Source organism: Aricia agestis, chromosome 2 (assembly GCF_905147365.1).
Source record: "Aricia agestis chromosome 2, ilAriAges1.1, whole genome shotgun sequence".
Taxonomy (NCBI): domain Eukaryota; kingdom Metazoa; phylum Arthropoda; class Insecta; order Lepidoptera; family Lycaenidae; genus Aricia; species Aricia agestis.
In genome coordinates this window covers 15,955,638-15,978,638 of record NC_056407.1, presented here as the reverse complement: position 1 = coordinate 15,978,638, position 23,001 = coordinate 15,955,638, and the positions used below count along the sequence as shown (strand labels likewise).

The following is a 23,001-nucleotide window of genomic DNA, read 5'->3' as shown; positions in this document are numbered from 1 at the left end:
GTGTAAGAAAGTGATGCAATATCCAGAAACGAGCTATTTTGTGTTCCCTCCAAAACTCCTTCGAAAGTTTCAGTTTCCCGCCATTTATAATACTTGACACTGGCCATGCTTATATAGCCGAAGTGCCATAATAAGAAAAAAAATATAATCTGTAGTCTATTGTCTCCACAGATTTGTCATGGATTTGTGTCTCTTGTCTATGACAAATTTGTCGTATGTCAAAGTCAAAGTTGTGTCAAATCACTAAAATATGTCAATTTGTCAACACGGCCGGGCATGCAAAAGCCGAAAAAAATAATTTCTTTAGGTTGGGTTGCACCAGAGACGTGGTTATAGTTAAAGTTAAATAGGTATGGCGTCCAAACACCCCATATTCTCATACGACATCTGTCAATTTTTCCGGTTATAGTTAAGGTTAAAGTCAAAGTTAGTTGGTGCAACCCAGTCTTACTAAAAAGGCCAGTAAGGGAGCTAATATAAGAAGTTTTGTGCTTCTTAAAATTTCAGATTAAGAAGTAATAAGAAACTTATCAATATACACTGATATCAACTGATATTACGGGAAAATTCAAGTAAGGACATTTGCATTGCATCATACCCTTATCGAGTATTTTTTATTTGCGGCACAAGTTTTGTAAACTAATGTGGTAATTTAATCTTCGGTATTTTCGATAATACGCAGGGAATTATCAATGCGAGTGACGATTATGTTTTCAGGTAAAGAAAAAACGTAAAAAATGTACGCGAGAATCAATAACAGATGGACACTACTGCAAAAGCGAATAAAAGCTTCCGGTTACAGAAACTATGCCGACAGCACCCTCAAAAAAAAGGAATGGGTGTCAACAAACTTCTCTCCTGGAAACGTCTATCACGGCTTTGTATGCACGGACGTTGAACTCGTAAAAGAGTATAACATGACAGCCTATTTTCTCACCCATGAGAAAACGAAAACAGAGTACTTACATTTAGAAAGAGACGACTCCAATAATGTGTTTTCGGTGGGATTTCGCACAACACCTCTGGATTCCATGGGAACTCCACACATTCTGGAGCACACCGTGCTGTGCGGATCAGAGAAATATCCAGTGCGGGATCCATTCTTCAAAATGTTAAATCGCTCATTGGCCACTTTCATGAATGCGTTGACCGGTCCTGATTACACGTTTTACCCATTTTCATCCCAAAACGAGGTGGACTACAGAAATCTACAGAAAGTTTATCTCGATGCTGTTTTCAGGCCGAATCTATCTCGTCTGGATTTTCTGCAGGAGGGATGGAGGCTGGAGCACTCGAAACTGGAAGATAAAAATTCTGATTTAGTATTTAAAGGAGTAGTTTACAATGAAATGAAAGGTGCTTTCTCTGAAACAAGCTCATTGTTCGGACAGAAGTTCATAAACACAATATTACCTAAAGGCACCTACGGCTATGTCTCCGGTGGCGATCCATTGTGCATTCCACAACTCACTCATGAGCATTTAAAAACATTTCATTCCACTTATTATCATCCCAGTAATGCTAGAATTTACTCCTATGGAAACTTTCCTCTCGAACACAATTTGCAATTTCTTAATGAAACATATTTAAGTAAATATAAGTATCTGGATCCTAAACACAGTGTTGTGAGTCCACAGGAGAGGTGGAAGGTCCCCAGCAGAGCAAGCGTCTCATGCAGGGTGGACCAGTACGGAGGTTCTGTGGACAAACAGAACCAAATAGCAATAGGCTATGTGATGTCAGACATAACACAAATATATGAAACATTCATGATGACAGCTCTGGCAGAGTTAATGATACTAGGTCCAAACTCAGCATTTTATAAAAGTTTGATCGAAAAGAACATATCAGGAGGCTACAACTCCCTGACTGGATATGACAATCAGATTAGAGACACGCTATTTGTTATTGGATTGAGAGATGTAGAAAAATCGAATTTTGATAAAATTGAGAATATCGTTAAGCAGACTATTGATGATATATTCACGAAAGGTTTTGAGAAGGACCATATTGAAAGTGTTTTGCATGGTTTTGAACTTTCTATCAAACACCAGTCCCCTAGATTTGGTTTAAATTTGCTATTTAATTTGATGCCCCTTTGGAATCACGACGGACCCATCCTCGACGCTCTTAAAATAAACGAGCTCCTCAGTGAACTAAAGAAGAACCTAATGAATCCGAGATACGTAAAAGACGCAATTGAAAAATATTTCATTCTTAATAATCATACATTAATTATGACAATGCAGCCGGATCCAAAGTTTGACGACATTTTCAACGAGGCAGAGGCCAAGCTGCTTAAATCCAAAGTGAATGCTCTTACTGCAAAGGAAAAAGAAAGCATTTATTCTGATGGGATTGCACTTTCTGACGCTCAGAAAAAGGTGGAGAATCTAGACGTGCTACCTTGTTTAAAGATGGACGAGGTAGCTCTCAGCAAAACTGCCCCTGCACTTCAACACACCATTTTTGGAACCATACCATTACAACTCTGCGAAGCTAACACTAACGGCGTAACATATTTCAAAGGTGTACTAGGCACGGACAGCTTAAATAGCACACAGAGGAGTCTGTTGCCTTTCTTCATTTACGTCGTAAATAAGTTCGATATGAAGAATTACAACTACAGAGACTTCGACAAGTTCGTCAGCAAGTCGACGTCGGGTTTGGGTTTCATGGCGCACATCGCCGAGCACGTCGGCCAGCAGGAGCAGTACGAGCAGGGCGTTCTGATCAGCAGCCACTGCCTCGATGAAAACTTGCGAAAAATGTTAGACATTTGGGCAGAAATATTCGAAAAGCCCAACTTTGAAAATAGCGAAAGGATGACTATGTTACTCAACAACTATTGCTCGTCCCTAACGAGCGGAATCATCGATAGCGGGCACACGTACGCGATGCAGGCGGCCCGCTCTCTCGTGTCCTCCGTTGACGAGTGTAAGGAGAGTCTCATGGGTATGAAACACGTCATCGACATGCAAGGTATTCAGAAGAAGTTCAATATTAGCGACATACAGTCGACCGTGAATTCGATTAGCGAGCAAATAATAAAAGGCAGCAATCTGCGGGCGGCCTTCCACTACTCGAATGCGACCGACGTTCTGAAGCCGGTGGAAGATTTTTGCAAGAATTTATGTCCCGGGGACGCCCAAGAAGTGAACAGGATCACCTGGACCGACTCCCGACCACCGAATAAAACGAACAGAGGACTACACATTTCTATGAATATTCCAGTAAATTTCTGCTCCAAAGTCATTCCGACGGTGGCGTATACGCACGCGGACTATCCAAAGTTGAGGGTGCTGTCAAGGTTTGTGACTTCGAAGTACTTGCATCCGATAGTCAGGGAGAAAAACGGAGCGTACGGGGGCGGCGCCATGATCTCGACCGACGGCGCTTTTAACTTCTACTCGTATCGCGATCCGAATTCTCGCGTCACTCTGGACGTATTCGACGAGACCGCGGATTGGATGGCCAAAAATATTAACTTAGTCGACGATCAAAACTTGTTCGAAGCAAAGCTGTCCATTCTGCAGCAGATGGACCAGCCCGTGACGGAATACATGAAGGGCATAGATCTGTTCCTGTACGGCCTGTCGTACGACATGTGGAAGACCCAGCGGGAGAGGGTGTTGGCCGTGACGAAGGAGGACCTGGTGCAGGTGTGCGGGGAGTACTTAGCGAGCGACAGGTGGGCCGGCAAGTGCGTGATCGGCGACGGCGCCTCGCAGCCGCTGGCCAGGGCCAGCGAGCAGTGGGAGACCGTCAGCGGGCCGCAGCAGTGATAGTGTCGTGTTACGAACCCGTTAGAATACTATTTGTATGATGTCTCGTACGGAATTTTATAATATATGTAAAGTATAAAGTCTAGTAATAAAATAATATACAACTAATTCTAAATTTCATAGGTAAAACATGAATATTAAAATAATTTATAGTCTCTCGAAAATCCAAGCAAGTATATAACGACATAATATAATGTTTCTCGAAAGAGTTTAAGTCGAACTGTTAATTTATCGTTCGTGGACCGAAGACATGCCTCGACATCTACAAAATAATGTGAAAATAATAGTATTTTAGAGATCTAAAGTGAATAAATATATTACAAAAATATTTTTCTTCTTATTGTAGTTCATTCCTTTCAAGTTTAGAGTCTGTATCGCATTAGGGGACGTACTCAACTAAAATGAGGTCAGATCAGAATTAATTTTTACATAGCATGTAACCACAAATCCGCAATAATTTCGAGTTTGTGGCGTGACATAATTCAATCCGCCACGCTTGAAAAATCGCTCCGCTTGTGGCTTGTGACGCGCCTCGGAAATCCGAACAAGTCGGCATTATATTATGTCACGATGTCACGCCACAAGTTATTTGTTTTTTTGCAGCTTCAGAATGACCCTTCCAGCATCTTTCGCTTCCGCTTCTGAATATTTCGAGGAGGTGCTTACATTTCTGTCAGAATATCAACACTTGTACAAGTTTCCTAACACCGATATATTAATCGAAAATGTTTTGGACGAGATCCCAGCTAGTTCGGACGATCTGGACGTTTACGACGATCTATTCGATCTAAGAAATGTTACCGACGAGTATTTCACCAATATTTTTCCGAAGTTAGACAGATTGACGCCAAATTGTCAAGATTTTACCGCGGACGATAGATTGGAGCTCGTAATCGATGTTCCTCTGAGCCTTAAAAAGAAACACGAAATAGTTTACTTGGCCAACGAATTGAGTAACGTTTGTGAACAGACCCGCTGTAACACTATCGTAGATTTTGGCTCCGGATTGGTAAGAATTTCTGCATTTATTTTAAATAAAATATGCTTTTTTTTTCCCGTCTCATTAAATATAGCTTCGGATGCTTCAAATTACGTAGTACGAAAAGATAGAAAACAAATCTTAACTGTAGCTAATCTTATTCTAGGGTTACTTGGACCAACAGCTATTCGCGACTACTCACTGTCAGATTTTGGGATTGGAGTGCAACGAAAACCACTACGTCGAAGCTAAAAAAAGGCAAAGAAAGTACCACTCGGAATCTACCGAAAAGGTCAAATATATAAAACATACGGTCACCGAGGATTCGGTGCCTAGTTTAGAAGAATTAATCAGAAGCAAATTCCCAAATACGGACAATTTTTGCATAACAGGGTTACACGCTTGCGCCGATTTGTCCGTCGACGCCATGAACATATTTCTCAGGATGCCCCGGGCCCGGTCTCTGGTCATCATGCCCTGCTGCTACCACAGATTGGAATCTAGGGATGGCACTTTCAAAAACTTCCCCGTGAGCGAGTGCCTCAAGGCGGTGTACACCGAGCTAGGGGGATCCGGGTTTCTGCGAGTTCCGTTCTTGAGACTGGCGACTCAGCCGCAGGTCATAACGACCTCCAACATCCGAGACCTGGTGTTTAATCTCTTGGCTCGGGCGGTCCTTCAGTTGTATGGACACAAACGTAAGATTTTATTAACATGAAATTTACATCCCTGTTAATTGCGTAACCTTAATTTGTTATCTTCGTTTTTCTAGGTTTTTGCTTCATTCTAAAACAACATTAGACAAATTTTGCTCTCGGCAACTTAAAATACTTATTAGTATTAAGTAGGTACTTATAATAATTTATTGTTACAGGAAATTGTAAACTAAAAAGGAGGAAGAGGAAAGGCGTCAGAGTGAGGTCCGTCGAGAATGATTTTGAAATGTACGTGCAGCACGTGGCGGCCGGCTTCTCCCTGGTTCCCGCCGACGCGGACCACGCTTCCTCGGCGGACGCAGAACTTGAGTTTTCTACTGACGAACTCATTTCTATGTGGAGCGAAATATCTTATATTTACACCAAACGAGCTGCTATATTTATTTTGCTCCAGAACTATTTACAGCCAATGTTTGAAAATGTCGTGCTATACGATCGTCTTTGCTACTTACGGGAAAACGGAGTTGAAAGTATGTACAAAAGAATTTTAAATAACTCAATTTCTCCGCGATGTTTGTGCCTTATAGCGTTTAAGAACAATAAACAGCTCCAGTGATTATTTTGCGACGTTTAATTTAAATAGTACCTATACAAATACCTTGGAAGTACCTTTTAAGTACTCACCTTGTAGGCCAATTGTAGGCTGTATGAGATATGATCCTTTTCGAACAATTTTATCTAAATGTAAACAAGCAAAACCTACCACTATGAGCGGCTGTAGATAAATCTTACTCTCCTGGGCCCTGGCTTACCTATAGTAATAGTCCTTACTAGCTTTTGCCCGCGGCTTCGCTCGCGTGGAATTCGAAAATCGTGTACAATACGAATATTCTTGCAAATCTCCTTTAGAAACATGATGTTTTTCCAAGACCAAAAGTAGCCTATGTTACTCTCCATCTTTTCAACTAAGTCGATGCCAAAAATTAAGTCAATTGGTTGCTTCGTTAGGCTGCGAAGAAAGGACAAACAAACAAAATACACTTTCGCATTTATAATATTAATATGGATAGCTGTTTCCCGCGACTTCGTAGGCGTTAGCATAGTATAATAACGGAAATGGATAATTCTTTCCTTTTTATGGTCCCTTACTCAAATGGTAAGAAACGGAACCCGATTACAAAGATATAATATCAGCCTGTCCGTCTGTCCATATCCAGGCAAAGCCTCCCTCATATTAATCAAATGACACTCGAAATCTGTATGTTTCACATGTTTCACTATTAATTAATAACTTAGTTTGTTCCTAAGGAATAAGAATTAAAACTCAACACTAACGACGCAACACGTTTATGCTTGGCAACATTACCAGGAGGGGGGGTTTGGGGCCAAGTAGGGGCAGGGGCAAAGCCTCCCGCATATTAATCAAACGATACTCAAAATCTGTATGTTTAGTTTTGGTTAGATTAATTTCATTTTTAATAAATAACTTAGTTTGTTTTTAAATAAGAAGAACTAAAACTCCATTTTGCTTAGCAACATTAGCAGGAGGGGGTGCGGGGGGTTTGGGGCAGCGCAGATGCTTAGTTTGAATAAGGCATATATATCTGCAAAAACCGTATTCAAATCGGATCAGTAGTTTTCGCGTTAAAGAAAAAAGTTCTATACAAAATCTTTCCCCCTCTTTTGTTAGAGGGGTGAGGGGAAAAATTTTATACATCAGATATTAAATTGGAAAATACAGTTTAAATTTGATGTAATTTTATTAAAGAAAAAAGTTTGGCATACAAAATCTGCCCCTCTTTGGTCCCCTTTGAGGGGTGGGGGGGGGGGGGGGGGGGGGGAATTTATACACCAAATGTTAATTTGGATGAAGATAAATATATCTGCGAAAACCGTATTCAAATCCGATCAGTAGTTTTCGTGTTAAAGAAAAAAGTTTGGTACAAAATCTTACCCCTTCTTTTGACCCCTTAGAGAGGTGTGGGGAAAAAAAATTGTACACCAGATGTTAAGTTGGAAGAAGACAAATATATCTGCGAAAACCGCATTCCAATCGGATCAGTAGTTTTCGTGTAATGCTGGAACAAACATACAGACAGACAGACAAAAAACTAACCACGGTTTTGGCTTCTATAGCGATGTAGTAACAACCCCCGCTTATTATTTTTTGGATATCTTTAATGTACAGAATAATTGTCATTTATACAGTTTTATTATATGTATAGATTAGTTCTACTGCAAAGTTTTGACGCCAGACTGCAGCACCTGTTTAGACAGTACCGTAAACAAAAAGTTTTGATCGACGTTTGACAATGTTTCTTTCAATCCGACTAATATAAAGGCGAAAGTTTTATAATATGTACCTATACTGTAAGTATAGGTATGTGTGGATATGTCGCAGCTGACTGGTTTAAATAGCCGTTCAATCAAACAGCTAGCCCTTTGACTGAACAACGCCATTCAATCACACGGCTATACGTCGTTTAGCCAACTTGTTGACTACAACGTTCAACACTACAGCTAGACGACGCTTAGCCTACTGGTTTAATGGCAAATTAACTAGGGCGACCTTTAGCTTAATATGTAATTTGGGAGAATAGGAAAACTTTTTGTATTTTATTGAAAGATTATTCTCGGATTAAGTTTAAGGGGTGACCAAAAGTTTAATGCAATAAGTAAGAATAAAAAAATCTGAGGCGTGTTTTGTGACACGCAATCACAGTTCTAACCGGACCTAACCTACTTTTGGACTTTCTGGATTGTTTTTGTTTTGGCGGGGGGCTGCGCCCCCCGAGCCCCCCTTTTATTTAACGACGGTCGCCGGCTGCTGCCGCAGCACGCTCGCTGTGCTCGCTCGGCTCCCTCTGTGTTGTGGTCTAAGTTCTAACCTAACCTAACCAACTTTTGGACTTTCTGGATTGTGTTTGTTTTTGTTTTGACGGGGGGCCGTCCATCAATTTCATAATTCCGTAATTTCTCTTCGAATATTTGTTGAAATTTTGATTCACTCGTATGTGCCTCCACAATTTTTGTCTCTTTAATAACAGTTGTAACTTTTATTAACTACTTTCTTTCCGAAAAACAACCACAAACACCTGCTAGTTGACGCCATATCTATCTTCTATCTTTCTTTATTTATATATATATATATATATATATATATATATATATATATATATATATATATATATATATATATATATATATATATATATATATATATATATATATATATATATATATATATATATATATATATATATATATATATATATATATATATATATATATATATATATATATATATATATATATATATAAAAGAAAGTCGTGTTTGTTACAACACTTATAACTCGAGAACGGCTGGACCGATTGCCATGGTTTTTGATTTGTTGGATTTGTTTCCGACACAGGAGATACAGTGGTGGGAATGTGTGGTGGGCCAAACCCCGTTTAAAAAGAAAAAAAAAAATGCGAAACAAACATTGCCATGACGACCATTATGTTTATAACTAGCTGTTGCCCGCGACTTCGTCCGCGTGGACTTTATAGTTGTTTCCGTACATCGATTGAGTCGTTTACGCGCAAATCAGAAAAGTATATTGTGTGGAAACCGCACATTTTTCCGGGACAAAAAACATTCCTTGTCCCAGATTCAAATTAGTATCTCCAATCTCCATGCCAAACATCAAAATAGATTAAATAGTTTAGGCGAGAATCATAACAGTTTATTGTGGGGGAACTGTATATTTTCCGGGATAAAAAGTATCCCTTGTCCTTTCCCGCGACTGAAATTTAGTATTGCATAGGTACCAAATTTCATCAAAATAGATTGAATAGCTTTTATGATTATCACCTAAAGTCTAGGTGATAATCATAAAAGCTTATTGTGCGGGAACCGTAAATTTTCCGGGACAAAATTAGTATTCCTTGTCCTTTCTCGAGACTCAAAGTATCTTCATACCAAATTCCATCAAAATAGATTGAATAGCTTACGCGCAAATCATAAAAGTATATTGTGCAGTAAACAGTAATTTTTCCGGGACATATCTTTTTCGGGACTCAAAGTATCTTTATACCAAACTAGCTGTTGCCCGCGACTTCGTCCGCGTGGACTTCAGTTTATAGTAGGTACTTTATAGCGCGCGATGTCAACAAAATTGGTGTCAAAAGCTTTTATAAAAAAACCCTGGTACCCCTTAAATCAATACAGCTGTGCAGTGTGCACACAATAAGTATTTCATTTTTTTATATTAAACTTTATATTTTATGCCAAATTTTAAAGCTTATTTAGCCCTCCGATTACACAACTTTACCCATAAACTATTAACATTGATAGATTTAAGGTTACGTCACTGCACAGATAAAGTACTGAGTTATTTAATACCGTAGAATAGATATAACAATCGAAAAAAATCGAAACTTAAATGTAAGATGATACCACGTCTTATAGGAAGACTTTTGAGCAAGCGTCAGCGCGATGTAGAAGACGCACGGCGCCATCTATTATGAATTGTTGGAACTAACTTAATTTGAACAAATTTACGCATTTTCACCCCCTTACAACCCTTTTTTCCAGTAAAAAAAGTAGCCTATGTCCTTTCTCAGGCTTTAGACTATCTGTATACAAAATTTCATTACCATCGGTTCGGTAGTTTTGGCGTTTGGCGTGAAAGCGAGACTGACAGACAGACAGACAGACAGAGATACTTTTGGCGTTTGGCGTGAAAGCGAGACTGACAGACAGACAGACAGACAAAGATACTTTCGCATTTATAATATTAGTATAGATTATGTGCACACTGCACAGCTGTTTTTGGGTATTTTGATTAATTAACGGCCGCGCTACACCGGAATGGCAGCGGCGAGGCGAGCACTTTCAGCGCTGCCATTCCGGTGTAACGCGGCCCTAAGAGGGGTACCACTTACCAGGGTTTTAAAAAGTTTTTAAATTTGACACAAATTTTGTTGACACCGCGCGCTATAAACTAAAGTCCACGCGGACGAAGTCGCGGGCAACAGCTAGTTAGTTAATATTAACGTGTATAACAATCGAAAGAATCGTAAAACATACCTCAACATGGTACCACCTCTTATAGAAATACGCATGAGCAAGCAATAGCGCGATCTAGGGGACTCTTGGCGCCATCTGTTTTGAGTTTTTTGGAACTAAGTTAATTTAACCAAATTTACGCATTTTCACCCCCTTACAACCCCTTTTTCCAGTTAAAAAGTAGCCTATGTCCTTTCTCAAGCTTTAGACTATCTGTGTACAAAATTTCATTACAATCGGTTCAGTAGTTTTGGCGCTGTTGTTTTTGAATTTGATGTCTAAGTTGGTAGGTGAGTTATTAGTTAATAACGTGTATAACAATCGAAAGAATCGAAAAATCTAACTCAATATGGTACCACCTCTTATAGAAATACGTATGAGCAAGCAATAGCGCGATCTAGGGGACTCTTGGCGCCATCTGTTTTAAGTTTTTGGAACTAAGTTAATTTGACCAAATTTACGCATTTTCACCCCCTTACAACCCCTTTTTCCAGTTAAAAAGTAGCCTATGTCCTTTCTCAGGCTTTAGACTATCTGTGTACAAAATTTCATTACTATCGGTTCAGTAGTTTTGGCGTGAAAGCGAGACAGACAGACAGACAGACAGAGATACTTTCGCATTTATAATATTAGTATAGATAATATTCTAACGTATTAAAAACTATAAACAAAAACATACTAACTAATAAGTATGATTAGTTCTATGTTACAATAAAGTAAAAAATAAAACGCCATCTGTTGAATCGTATTAGAACTAAAATGTTCATTCCATCGATATATTTCTGGATTTTTTATAATATTATACATAAAATATGTTTAAGATTTTTGAAATTTTATTTTAATACACATCCAAGACCCAGGAAAATTGAAAGCTTTTTGTTCCGCCTGCGGGACTCGAACCCAGGACCCCCGGGATGAGCGCTGGCCACGCGCAATGCAAATTCATTTTCATCGAAATTTTCATGGAAATAAGATATTTTCCCACATCAAAATGTAGCCTATGTCCTTTCTCAGACTCTAGAATAACTGTATACAAAATTTCATTGCAATCGGTTCAGTAGTTTTGGCGTGAAAGCAAGACAGACAGACAGACAGACAGACAGAGATACTTTCGCATTTATAATATTAGTATGGATTAAACATCATATTCCAACGTATTAAAAACTATAAACAAAAACATACTAACTAATAAGTATGATTAGTTCTATGTTACAATAAAGTAAAACATAAAACGCCATCTGTTGAATCGTATTAGAACTAAAATGTTCATTCCATCGATATATTTCTGGATTTTTTATAATATTATACATAAAATATGTTTAAGATTTTTGAAATTTTATTTTAATACACATCCAAGACCCAGGAAAATTGAAAACTTTTTGTTCCGCCTGCGGGACTCGAACCCAGGACCCCCGGGATGAGCGCTGGCCACGCGCAATGCGAATTCATTTTCATCGAAATTTTCATGGAAATAAGATATTTTCCCACATCAAAATGTAGCCTATGTCCTTTCTCAGACTCTAGAATAACTGTATACAAAATTTCATTGCAATCGGTTCAGTAGTTTTGGCGTGAAAGCAAGACAGACAGACAGACAGACAGACAGACAGACAGACAGAGATACTTTCGCATTTATAATATTAGTATGGATTTCAGCAAAATGGTTCCAGCCGTTTACGCGTGATGTCGTGACCACGTGTAATAATATAACGTTCCGCGCAGCTTCGCCCGCGTAAATAAGATATTTCACAGACAAATTAGTCCACAAAAAATAGCCTATGATCCTTCGCGTGGTCTACTTCTTACATGTGCCAAATAACAGAAAAAATGCTCCAGTAGTTCGTGAGATAAGCCCTTTCAAATAATTTGCCCCGTTTCTTTTCACATTTTCCTCTATTTCTTCGCTCCTATTAGTCTTAGCGTGATAAAATATAGCCTTTCTCAATAAATGGGCTATCTAACACTGAAAGAATTTTTTAAATCGAACCAGTAGTTCCTGAGATTAGCGCGTTCAAATAGGCCGTTTCAAATAATTTCCACAAGTTTTTCCGCATTTTCCTCTATTTCTTCGCTCTCATTAGTCTTAGCATGAAAAAAAGGTAGCTTATAGTCTTTGTCGATAAATGGACTATCTAACACTGTAAGAATTTTTCAAATCTGACCAGTAATAATTTCTCCCGTTTTTTCAACACTTTCCTCTATTTCTTCGCTCCTATTAGTATTAGCGTGATAAAATGTAGCCTACTAACTAAAAGAATTTTTCAAATCGGACCAGTAGTTCCTGAGATTAGCGCGTTCAAACAAACAAACAAACAAACAAACAATCAAACAAACAAACTAACAAACTCTTCCGCTTTATAATATTAGTATAGATCTTAGAGTATACATTAGCAAGCTTGCTATAATGTTTACTCTATGGTATAGATTTAATAGCGATGGTCAAATTACATCTCAATTTTTTCAATAATTATTAAATAACGAATAATTCCTTAAAAATCTATTATAAATAATCATTATAAATAATAATAAGTGTCTGCGTGTCCAATTTTTTACATATTTAGTACTTTCATAATTTAATTGGATGTACTACAGAATTTGACCTTATATGGGCCGTGTTCGTCGGCGTAATTTTTAGCGCATTCGCTGCAAAACCTAGTTATTGCGCATGTCCAAATCATGTCATGCCATGGCAACGACAACTGTTTACGACTTGACATTTAACCCAATTGCAATTTGTTGGTGGCGTTACAATGAACAAACCAGTGGGAGAGCCATGCTTCGGCACGAATGGGCCGGTTCGACCGGAGAAATACTCTCACAGAAAACCGGCGTGAAACAGCGCTTGCGCTGTGTTTCACCGAGTGAGTGACTTTACCGGAGGCCAAATCCCTTACTCTATTCCCTTCCCTACCTTCTCCTATTCCCTTCCCTTCCCATCCCTACCCTCCCCTGTTACCCTATTCCCTCTTAAAAGGCCGGCAACGCACCTGCATCTCTTCTGATGCTACGAGTGTCCATGGGTGACGGAAGTTGCTTTCCATCAGGTGACCCGTTTGCTCGTTTGCCCTCTTATTCATAAAAAAAACAATTATTTTTTTAAATTCCAAGTGATCCATATCCATATTTTCCAAAATAAAATAATCAAACACTATCATAGTGTTAAATACATTATTTGTGCGGCTGTTAGACAATTTAGGCTTATGTATTTATGTTTAGCTTTTATTATTTTAATCATCTATAAACAATTAATACGTTGTTTACGACTTGACCAGCAATTTGTTAAGGCGTTGCCATGACATCTTTTGGACATGCGCAATTAAAGGTTTGTCCAAAAATACGCCGACGAACACGGCCATGTATACATCCTTCATAACATCCTTAAATATTGGACATCGGAATAATTCGCATAGAGCTGAAATTTGGTACAGACATTATATAAATACCTACACCATTATCATAATATATAAAACCTCAAAAGTCCCCGGCGATCCACTTTGTGCAATTTTTTTTATTCAAGGTCAAATATAAGAAAATGAGTTTTTTCCTGTTTATTTTTCAAACGGTACATTTTATCACAAAAATAGGTATTACAAGAGTGTAGATCATAGAATTCTCTACAAAAAATATCATTACACTTTTTTCGTAAGACTTACCATTCGTTATAAATAGCAGGCGTATAGTTGGGAAAATCATATTATCTATGTACTTATATTATAAAGCTGAAGAATTTGTAGAATTACTGGTTCGAATTGAAAAATTATTTTTGTGTTGGATAGTTTTAGATATGGAAAAAGACTAAGCTATATAGCATCATCCTGCGACCAATAGGAGGGAAGAAATAGACGAAGATGTGAAAAAAAAGGGAGAAAACAATTTGAAAGGGGTTATCTCACGAATTGCTAAAGCAATTTTTATATTATTTGGCACAGTTATAAAATTATAGACCACGTGGAGGGACGTAGGCTATTTTGTTTTTGAGGAAATTGTACGGTTTCCGTGAAATTTATAATAAACGCCGGCGGAGCCCCGCTTAACGTCTAGTACTACATACTAGGGTTGTTTGACATACTTCTGAGTGCCTTGCAAGCGTAGGTAGGTACTGTTGCTCTGCTCGACTCGAAAAGATAAGATTTTGTAACGGTAATAAATCACGCAGAAGTATGTTTGGCTGTGAACAGCCCTCGTATGCTGTATACAAGAAGTTCCGCCCCGCACTGTTAATTATGTGTTTCACAGAAACCGTACATTTTCCCGAAAAACAAAATAGCCTATGTTCCTCTACGTGGTCTATTTTATAATATATGAGCCAAATAACATAAAAAATCCTTCAGAAGTTTGTGAGATAAGCTCTTTCAAATAATTTTCCCCGTTTGTCCACATTTTCCTCTGTTTCTTTGCCCCTATTGGTGGCAACGTGATGTTATGTAGCTCAAGTCTTCCTCGATAAATAACTAATAAGACTATCCAACGCAAAATCGATTCAAACCAGCAGTTCCACAATTAATTTTTTATCTTAGGCCGGTATAAATAGTCAGTACTTAAGATGCGACCCGATCTCAAGACGCGATTCGGCTCTGTGATTGGTCCAAATTTTCACAGCCAACTAATCACAGAGCCTGAACCGTGTCTTGAGACCGAGATGCATCTTGAGTACTGACTATCTATACCGGCCTTAATTATATAAGTATGAATAGTATGATTCTCCCAAACTTTACCCCGCCAAATTATGAGGAACGGTAAGTCGTATGAAATAAATGTCGGAATATTTTTTGTAGACAATTCTATGATCTACACTCTTGCCATACCTAATTTTAACATAAAATGTACAGTTTGGAAAAAAGCGGGAAAAACATCTTTTTCATACCTTTGACCTTGAATAAATTGTTTTGCATAAGGAGGATCGCCGGGGACTTTTGAGTTTTAATTTATTATGGTGTATTTAACGTCTCTACCAATTTTCCGAGGTTACGATTTTTTTGCATCCAAAGCACCCATTCCACCTATCCTAATTACTTATTATTTTTAACAAAAAATTAAAACCGACTTCCAAGGTAAAAACAATAATAATATGAACTAAAAAGTATTAAATAACTCTTACTCTATAATAGTGCCTTTTTCAGAATTCGTTTAAATCTCAACTATTTCTGTACATACTACACAAAGAGAATGTCATATACTGATACTACAGTCAGAGTAGACAGAATTATACAGTCTTCATTATTTGAAGTCGGTACCAGCTAGTTTTATCGTGAGTTCAGTCAATGTCAGAATATCTGAAGCTTTTGGGAGTTGGGACTGGTACCGACTTCAAAGTAATGAAGACTGTAGACTGTAGTATGTACAGAAATTGTTGAGATTTAGACGAATTCTGAAAAAGGCACTATTATAGAGTAAGAGTTATTTAATACTTTTTAGTTCATATTATTATTGTTTTTACCTTGGAAGTCGGTTTTAATTTTTTGTTAAAAATAATAATTTCACTCTTTTTCTGGGAGCACGGCAGTGCTCCAGCCAAGCTTTTTAGCGAAGGCACGGCCGTAGCATACTTTTCTCGAAGCGGTTCGCGGCTTTTTCACACCCCCTTTATCTTCGATGTTGACAAAGCTAGGGATTTAGAATTTCGATGACTAGGAGCAAGTATTAAAACTAGCTTAACCTCCAAATTACATAACATTTCTATAAATAGTTTAATAGTTACGGATGATCAAAGTTACTACATTTTGTCACTCACTGACTGATAGATCATCAAAATTCTAAGGTACTTCTAGCAGACTTAGAACGTTGAAATTTGGCAACAAGGTAGGTCGTCATCCACAATGAAAGGAAAAATTATGAAACTGGCCAAGTGCGAGTCGGACTGGCGATAGGGTTCCGTACCGTAAATTTGTATGGGAGCCTCCCTTAAATCACAAGTTTATGTACTTTTTATTACTTATTATTAAAGTTGAAATACAATTAAGTATTTTCTGAAATTTTCAAAAACCTTACTTTTACCATTATGGATATAGAGCAAAAAAGGGCAAAAAAACGTGTATGTTGTATGAGACCCACGATTAATCATTTATTTTATTTTAGTTGGACTATTAGCTTTTATAGCGACAACAAAAGTACATAATTTGTAAAAAATTAAAATATCTAGCTATTGCGGTTCTAGAGATCTAGCCTCGTGAGTCGTGACACACGGACGGATGACAGACAGACAGCGAAGTCTAGACTCATTAGGAATAGGCTCCCGTTTTCATCCTTTGGGCAAGGAAACCTAAAAACTGAAAAGTAAAATAAAAGAAAAGATTTTTATGTTTGTAGCTTTGAAATCAGAACTGCGAATTACGATGTACACTCCATAGTCCATACTCGCTCGATAGATGGTGTAGCACTCCCTTTATATTGCGGTATCGCTTGTTTGCGGAGTTACGGAGTATAATTATTATGGTTTAAAAAATCCGGGATAGGTCGTAATACTCAATCGAAAGTAACATCGGTGCACGAATAACCTCCTGAAAGTCTTGCTATCGTCATAGAATTTGTACTCTGTAGAAGTACCTACCTACCTGTTATTATCAATTAATTTTACGACCTAGAATATATACCTAGAGATAGAGAATGGGTGCTAAGCTAAGTACAGAAAAGTTTTGACGTGGCCTGAAGACTGAAAAGAAAAGAAACCTTAAAAAAAGAAATGAAATCCCACGATAACATTAAATGTAAAGAGGAGCCATGCTTCGGCACGAATGGGCCGGCTCGACCGGAGAAATACCACGTCCTCACAGAAAACCGGCGTAAAACAGTCACCGAGTGAGTGAGTTTACCGGAGGCCCAATCCCCTACCCTATTCCCTTCCCTACCCTCATTGAACATACAAAAAAAAGATACATACAGCCGAACGTATAACCTCCTCCTTTTTGGAAGTCGGTAAAAAATTTTGTCAAGTGGAATAACATTTAGAAAGCTAGGATCCTAGCTAGGTTAGGATCCTAGCCAGGATCCTAGCTTTCTAAATGTTATTCTAATTGACTAAATTTTTTAGGATCCTAGCTAGGATAAGTGGAATAAGCGCTAATAGACTTAGCGCGAAGCACTACGCATATGCGGCCGCGGCATAAGACTATAGCGCCGTGGGCGCAAAAAAAAATACTGTCAATGTGAAATGTCAAAAGTGTATCTAAATTCTAAAATCTTCCTGCTTATAATTTTTTCTTATTATTTATAACTTTGGAAGATTAAAGGTGTTTATGTAATTTTTTTTCAAATAACGCAATCATGAAGTATATATAAAGTTAGAAATTTTTCGCCATAAGTGGAAATAACTTAAAATGGATGCGATAGAAAATTCCTACTGCAGATTGTGTGCAAATTTAAAATCGAACACTAAACTTGTGAATTTACAATTCGACGAGGATAGAAGATGTAAAATTCTCGATAAGCTGACGCGCTTCAACCTCAACATCGAGCTTACCGAACAGTCGCTACCTTCCACCGTCTGTCATACGTGTATCACATCGCTAGATAAAGCGTTCGATTTTGTCGTCGAAGTTGAAAAGGCGCAGGACATTTTGCAAGATGCTGTACTCTCCGGCATCAAGAGAGAAGCGGGGCCCTCGGACGACGATAGCTTTCGATACTCGCCGGGTCCCGACGACTACGTCGACGTTAAGGTCAAAGAGGAGGACGGTGCAGGCGCGCCCAACACCAGCAAAAAGAGACAAGCTAAATGTGCGAAACGTCAGAGGAAAAAACTCAAATTGAGGTCCGACCTAGATGCAATACCCCTGTCACAATTGAAACTCACTTGGCAGGATTACACCTGGCAGTGCTCCTACTGTGACACTCAGTTCCCCACCATAGAGGAGTTGCAGAGCCATTCCATTCAGTATCATGAATGTTGCAATGCCTACCGGTGTACGGACTGCAACATCCGGAAACTCAAGCTCGACAGCTTCCTCTCTCATGTCAAAAGACACAGAAAATATCTTAAATTGTCTTGCTACAAATGTTTCCAGCGATTTCCTAAGGCTCTGAGTTCTAGATTACACAGGACAACTCACAGAACCACCGGCCACATATGTTCGGGCTGCAACAGTTGCTTCGAAACATCAGCTCAACTGATTCAGCACAGTGACACTTACAACAGGGACAAAAAAACTAGGCAAATACCTAAGATTCAAGATTTAGATGACCTCAAGTGTGTTTTGTGTCAAAAGACCTTTAAATACAGGGGCAGTTTAAACACTCACCTGCTCACGCACACGGACAGGAAGAGAGACCATACGTGTGAAAAGTGTGGAAAGTGTTTCTTCAATAAACAGAACTTAGCCGGCCACATGCTCCTCCACGATGATGTTCGTCCATTCCAGTGTGAAATTTGTAAATTCAGATTCCGTACATCCGGGCAGCTACGGTCTCATGTGGGAGTTCACGACGGAGTCAAACCATTTGCCTGCGACCAGTGCGGCCGATGCTTTCGCCTGTCCAAGCAGCTGGCCTCCCACAAAATTATCCATACCGACATACTTCCCTATGTTTGTACCTACTGCAACAAAAGTTTTCGATTTAAAACTATTCTCAATCAGCATCTGCGCCAGCACACCGGTGTGAAACCTTACTCCTGTCAATTTTGTTTGAGAGACTTTACGAACTGGCCCAATTATAATAAACACATGAAGAGGAGGCACAGTTTGGACATGGCCAAGAAGAAACATACACCTGATGGTGTTTTCCCAATCAATCCGGCGACCGGAGAAGTTATCATTAATCTGGAAACAGACAAGACTATCGAGTGGAAGAAAAAAGTTCTAAGCGGGAGTAGGAAGCCCGGTCGACCCAAGGTCACAAATGTTAATGCAGATGAACCTTTCGGGGCTCTAGGTATAGCTGAAGATAGTGGAAGTCATGTAGGAGCAAAGTAAGGCCATAATTTTATGAAGTTTTTAAAATAATGGCAGTTATTTATAATTTAATAAGTTTCTGATCCTGATGTATTTTTAAGTTTTAATGTTTGCAAAAACTTGTATAACAAACATGTGAACATGCTTCAGGAATAGGTGAAAAACTATATTGTGTAGTGAATATTATGTTTAGGAATTAGGATCATAAGATATATGGTTTAACCGCAAAATAATTATTATTTAATTTAACACAGTATTAACCCATTACTTTTAATTTATTAGATTTTATATATAGTGTACAGGCTACTTGTACTTGTACTTATATGTAAAATAGAAAGTATTTTAAATTCAGTAATTCACAAAAAATTATGTTACTTCAATAATGAAATCACAAATCAGGCAAGTGATACTCTGGGTTTAAGGTAGTTATGCTGTTGTAATTAATATATAAATCTTGTTTTGTTTGTATCCTCCTTGATAACAGCAGTCATGGTTGGTCATTAGCTTCCTTGCTATAAAAGTGCAATTACACAAGTGAAAATTAATTTTACATTATAAAAAAATTACATATTTATGAATCTATTGTGCAATTAAAGTATTATAATATTATATTTTTGTATCATTTGTTAGGGTTCAGTACCCAAAGGGTAAAAACGGGATCCTATTACTAAGATTTTGTTGTCTGTCCGTCTGTCTGTCTCCAGGCTGTATCTCAAGAACTGCTATAGCTAGACTTCTGAAATTTTTACAGATTGTGTATATCTGTAGCTGTTATAACAACAAATACTGAAAATAAAATAAAATTAATATTTAAGGGGGGCTCTCATACAACAAACGTGATTTTTTCGGCCTTTTTTGATCTATATCAATAATGGCAAGAGATAGGCACTTGGAATTTTTAAGTTTCTGATATATATATATATATATATATATATATATATATATATATATATATATATATATATATATATATATATATATATATATATATATATATATATATATATATATATATATATATATATATATATATATATATATATATATATATATATATATATATATATATATATATATATATATATATATATATATAATTATATATATATATATATATATATATCCAACGATTTTCATGAAATTTAGTATATAGGGGGTTTCGAGGGCGATAAATCGATAAAAATGATTCCTAATCATTTTTAGAAAATGTCTTTTTATTCGTGTTTTATCGATAATCGATAAACTGAAAAATATGACTCTTCCTGACATCTATTGGCGAATAATAAAACTATTTTGTGAGCAACTAATTGCTTTAACGACACAACAACAGCTAAAGCTATTCCAGCAGATGGCGTTGTTAAGTAACACCAAGCAATGTGTGTTTGCTATACCGAGCAAAGCTTGGTCATCCAGGTACTAATAATATTAACATAAAATAAAAATTTAAGGGGGGGTCCCATGCAAAAAACACAATTTTTAGCCCATTTTTGCTCTGTATCGGTACGGAACCCTTTGTGCTCGAACTTTGCCGATTTTTATTTGTATTTGTAATCCTTTTCAACCTTGTATAGTATGTATTAATAATTCTAGAGGTACTAGATATTAATAAGAAGGCCTTTTTTATTATTAATTTGACAGTTGAAAATGAGCACCAGCATGGATTTGTGGATACTATTAGAAGAGAGTTAGTTACTAAAATGAAATTACAAAAAAATATACAATTTAATAATTATTTTATATAAAGCATACAAAGCTACTTAGTGCGATCAAAAATATTTTGACTACATTTCTATTAATACTTTTTTCATCATTACACTCCTTCAGAATTGTGATCAGCCTATAGAGAATTTTCTTCCTGTTAGTCTTTAGGTTTCCTCCTTTTTGATACATTTTTTCTTTCCCCTCTTTGCTGGTATCATAATTTTGGACTTCCACTCCTCTGTGCTGGCATCATTGTAATGCATGAGCTCCCCGGTGTCGGGGTTGATAGGGAAAACCCCCTCCGGGGTGATCTTCTTCTTGGAGGTGTCGAGGTCATGGCGGCGCTTCATGTGCTTGTTGTAATTGGACCAGTTGGTGAACTCCATGTTACACTTCTGGCAGGCATATGGTTTGGCACCCGTATGTTGGCGCTCGTGATTTTTCAGTATCTGCTTAAACCTGAACGCTTTGGAACAGTACTGACAGATGTGCGGCATGGAGTCCGTGTGAATGATCTTGTGAGCGTTCAGCTGATACTGCAGCCTGAAACACTTGCCGCACTGCTCACAGGAGAAGGGTTTGATGCCGGTGTGCATCTCTACGTGGCGCCTCAGCATGTTAGGAAATAGAAAAGATTTGTTGCAAATCATACAAATATGAGGACGGACCTGATCATGCGCCATTATGTGCGAAGTCAGAGTGCCCTTGTTGAAGAATGTCTTCCCGCATCTATCGCAGGTGTAGTTTCTTTTTCTGTTGTCCGTGTGCAGCTTCATATGATCCCTCAGGCTGTTTGGATTTTTATAAACCTTTTGGCACAGGGAGCAAGTCAAGTCTGCTATAGTTAGAGGGGTCCCTCGTTTTCTCCTCGGCTTTCGTTTTTGTTTCGTGGTGCCCACTTCTCCTAGATGCTTCTGCAGCATATCCTCATCCTTCAAAATTTCGCCACAGAAGTTACATGGAACTTGACGGTTCTGAAAGTGTCCTCTGCAGTGGACGGATAACAGGGATGCTCCCACAGATTCATCGCAGTACTCGCATCTCTTTCTGCAAACAATTAAAACCACAAGATCAGTAAGGAAAAATATTTTATGTACTCAGTAAGATTACCTAGACTCCTATTAAAATAAAAATTTACCTCAATTTTCTCCTGTGCCGCCTCACGTGACTAATAAAGGCATCAAAATCACCGTCCACAAAATTTTTACAGTCCACACAAGCGAAAGCATTACACTTTCCATGCGTGAGCTTAGCGTGGAGCCTCAGAGTGGATATGTCGAGAAACTCAATGTCACACTGGGAACACACCCAAGGGTAATGTTTCCACTTGGTTATGACTCTCTTCTCCGGGTCCGGCGGCTCGTGCGGCAAGCAGACGGACGCGCACTGGTACGAGGCGTTGCACAGCGCGGAGTTGAGCTGCAGCAGGTACTCCACGCTTAGGGCCTCGCTCAGCTGCTCGTCGGCCTCGTCTCGCGGTTCGCTCTTCACGGCGAGCGAGCTGCCGGCAGTCGCGGTCTCCTGCAGCTCTAGCTTCGTATCCTCCTCCTTGACCGGAGCATAGCCGGGCTCGTTGTTGTCGAACAGATCGTCGAGAGCCGTCGCGTCGTCGTCCGAGTACTCGCTCCTGTCTCGGTTCAAGCTCGGCATTATAGTGGTCAGAATGGACTGGGCTTCCTTTACTCTCACGAGAAACTCGTAGGCTTTATTTAACGAATCGTAGCACACGAAACACATCGTCTTGGGTAAGATGTTATCTCTGTTAGTTAGGTCTACGTATTTAGCATGCAAGAAATTGAGTTTTGACAGTACTTCGCTATGTTTATTTTCGTCTTTTAGGAAATTTATCGTTTTTTCTTCAGATTTAGCCTCCGCACAAAACCTACAATAAACATTTATAAGGTTTTCCATCTTCGAGACACAAATTACAAAACAAATCAAC

The 23,001-nt window shown here is 38.3% G+C and overlaps 4 protein-coding genes across 5 annotated transcripts; 3 read left to right on the top strand and 1 right to left on the bottom strand.

Annotated features, from left to right (window-relative positions):
- Window positions 1-289: 289 nt before the first annotated feature.
- On the bottom strand, window positions 290-23,001 carry LOC121738678 (zinc finger protein 93-like). Its single transcript, XM_042130899.1, has 5 exons — window positions 22,198-23,001; window positions 21,222-22,106; window positions 20,681-20,686; window positions 6,713-6,723; window positions 290-301 (listed from the first exon to the last, which is right to left on the bottom strand). The coding sequence occupies exons 1-2, from the start codon at window positions 22,968-22,970 to the stop codon at window positions 21,224-21,226; spliced, it is 1,656 nt and encodes a 551-aa protein (XP_041986833.1). The 5' UTR covers window positions 22,971-23,001; the 3' UTR covers window positions 290-301; window positions 6,713-6,723; window positions 20,681-20,686; window positions 21,222-21,223.
- On the top strand, window positions 411-4,104 carry LOC121738606 (presequence protease, mitochondrial). Its single transcript, XM_042130777.1, has 2 exons — window positions 411-572; window positions 718-4,104. The coding sequence occupies exon 2, from the start codon at window positions 738-740 to the stop codon at window positions 3,783-3,785; it is 3,048 nt and encodes a 1,015-aa protein (XP_041986711.1). The 5' UTR covers window positions 411-572; window positions 718-737; the 3' UTR covers window positions 3,786-4,104.
- Window positions 4,172-6,039, top strand: LOC121738699 (protein RRNAD1-like). 2 transcript variants are annotated; one of them, XM_042130922.1, is made up of 4 exons: window positions 4,172-4,191; window positions 4,389-4,794; window positions 4,931-5,462; window positions 5,639-6,039. In XM_042130922.1, the coding sequence occupies exons 1-4, from the start codon at window positions 4,187-4,189 to the stop codon at window positions 6,034-6,036; spliced, it is 1,341 nt and encodes a 446-aa protein (XP_041986856.1). In that variant the 5' UTR covers window positions 4,172-4,186; the 3' UTR covers window positions 6,037-6,039. The 2 variants fall into 2 exon arrangements, with proteins under 2 accessions (XP_041986856.1, XP_041986865.1); XM_042130931.1 differs by lacking the exon at window positions 4,172-4,191 and adding an exon at window positions 4,234-4,252 and having other exon boundaries at window positions 4,371-4,794.
- On the top strand, window positions 17,690-19,632 carry LOC121738688 (gastrula zinc finger protein XlCGF57.1-like). Its single transcript, XM_042130911.1, has one exon. It carries the CDS (start codon window positions 17,787-17,789, stop codon window positions 19,377-19,379), a length of 1,593 nt encoding a protein of 530 aa, XP_041986845.1. The 5' UTR covers window positions 17,690-17,786; the 3' UTR covers window positions 19,380-19,632.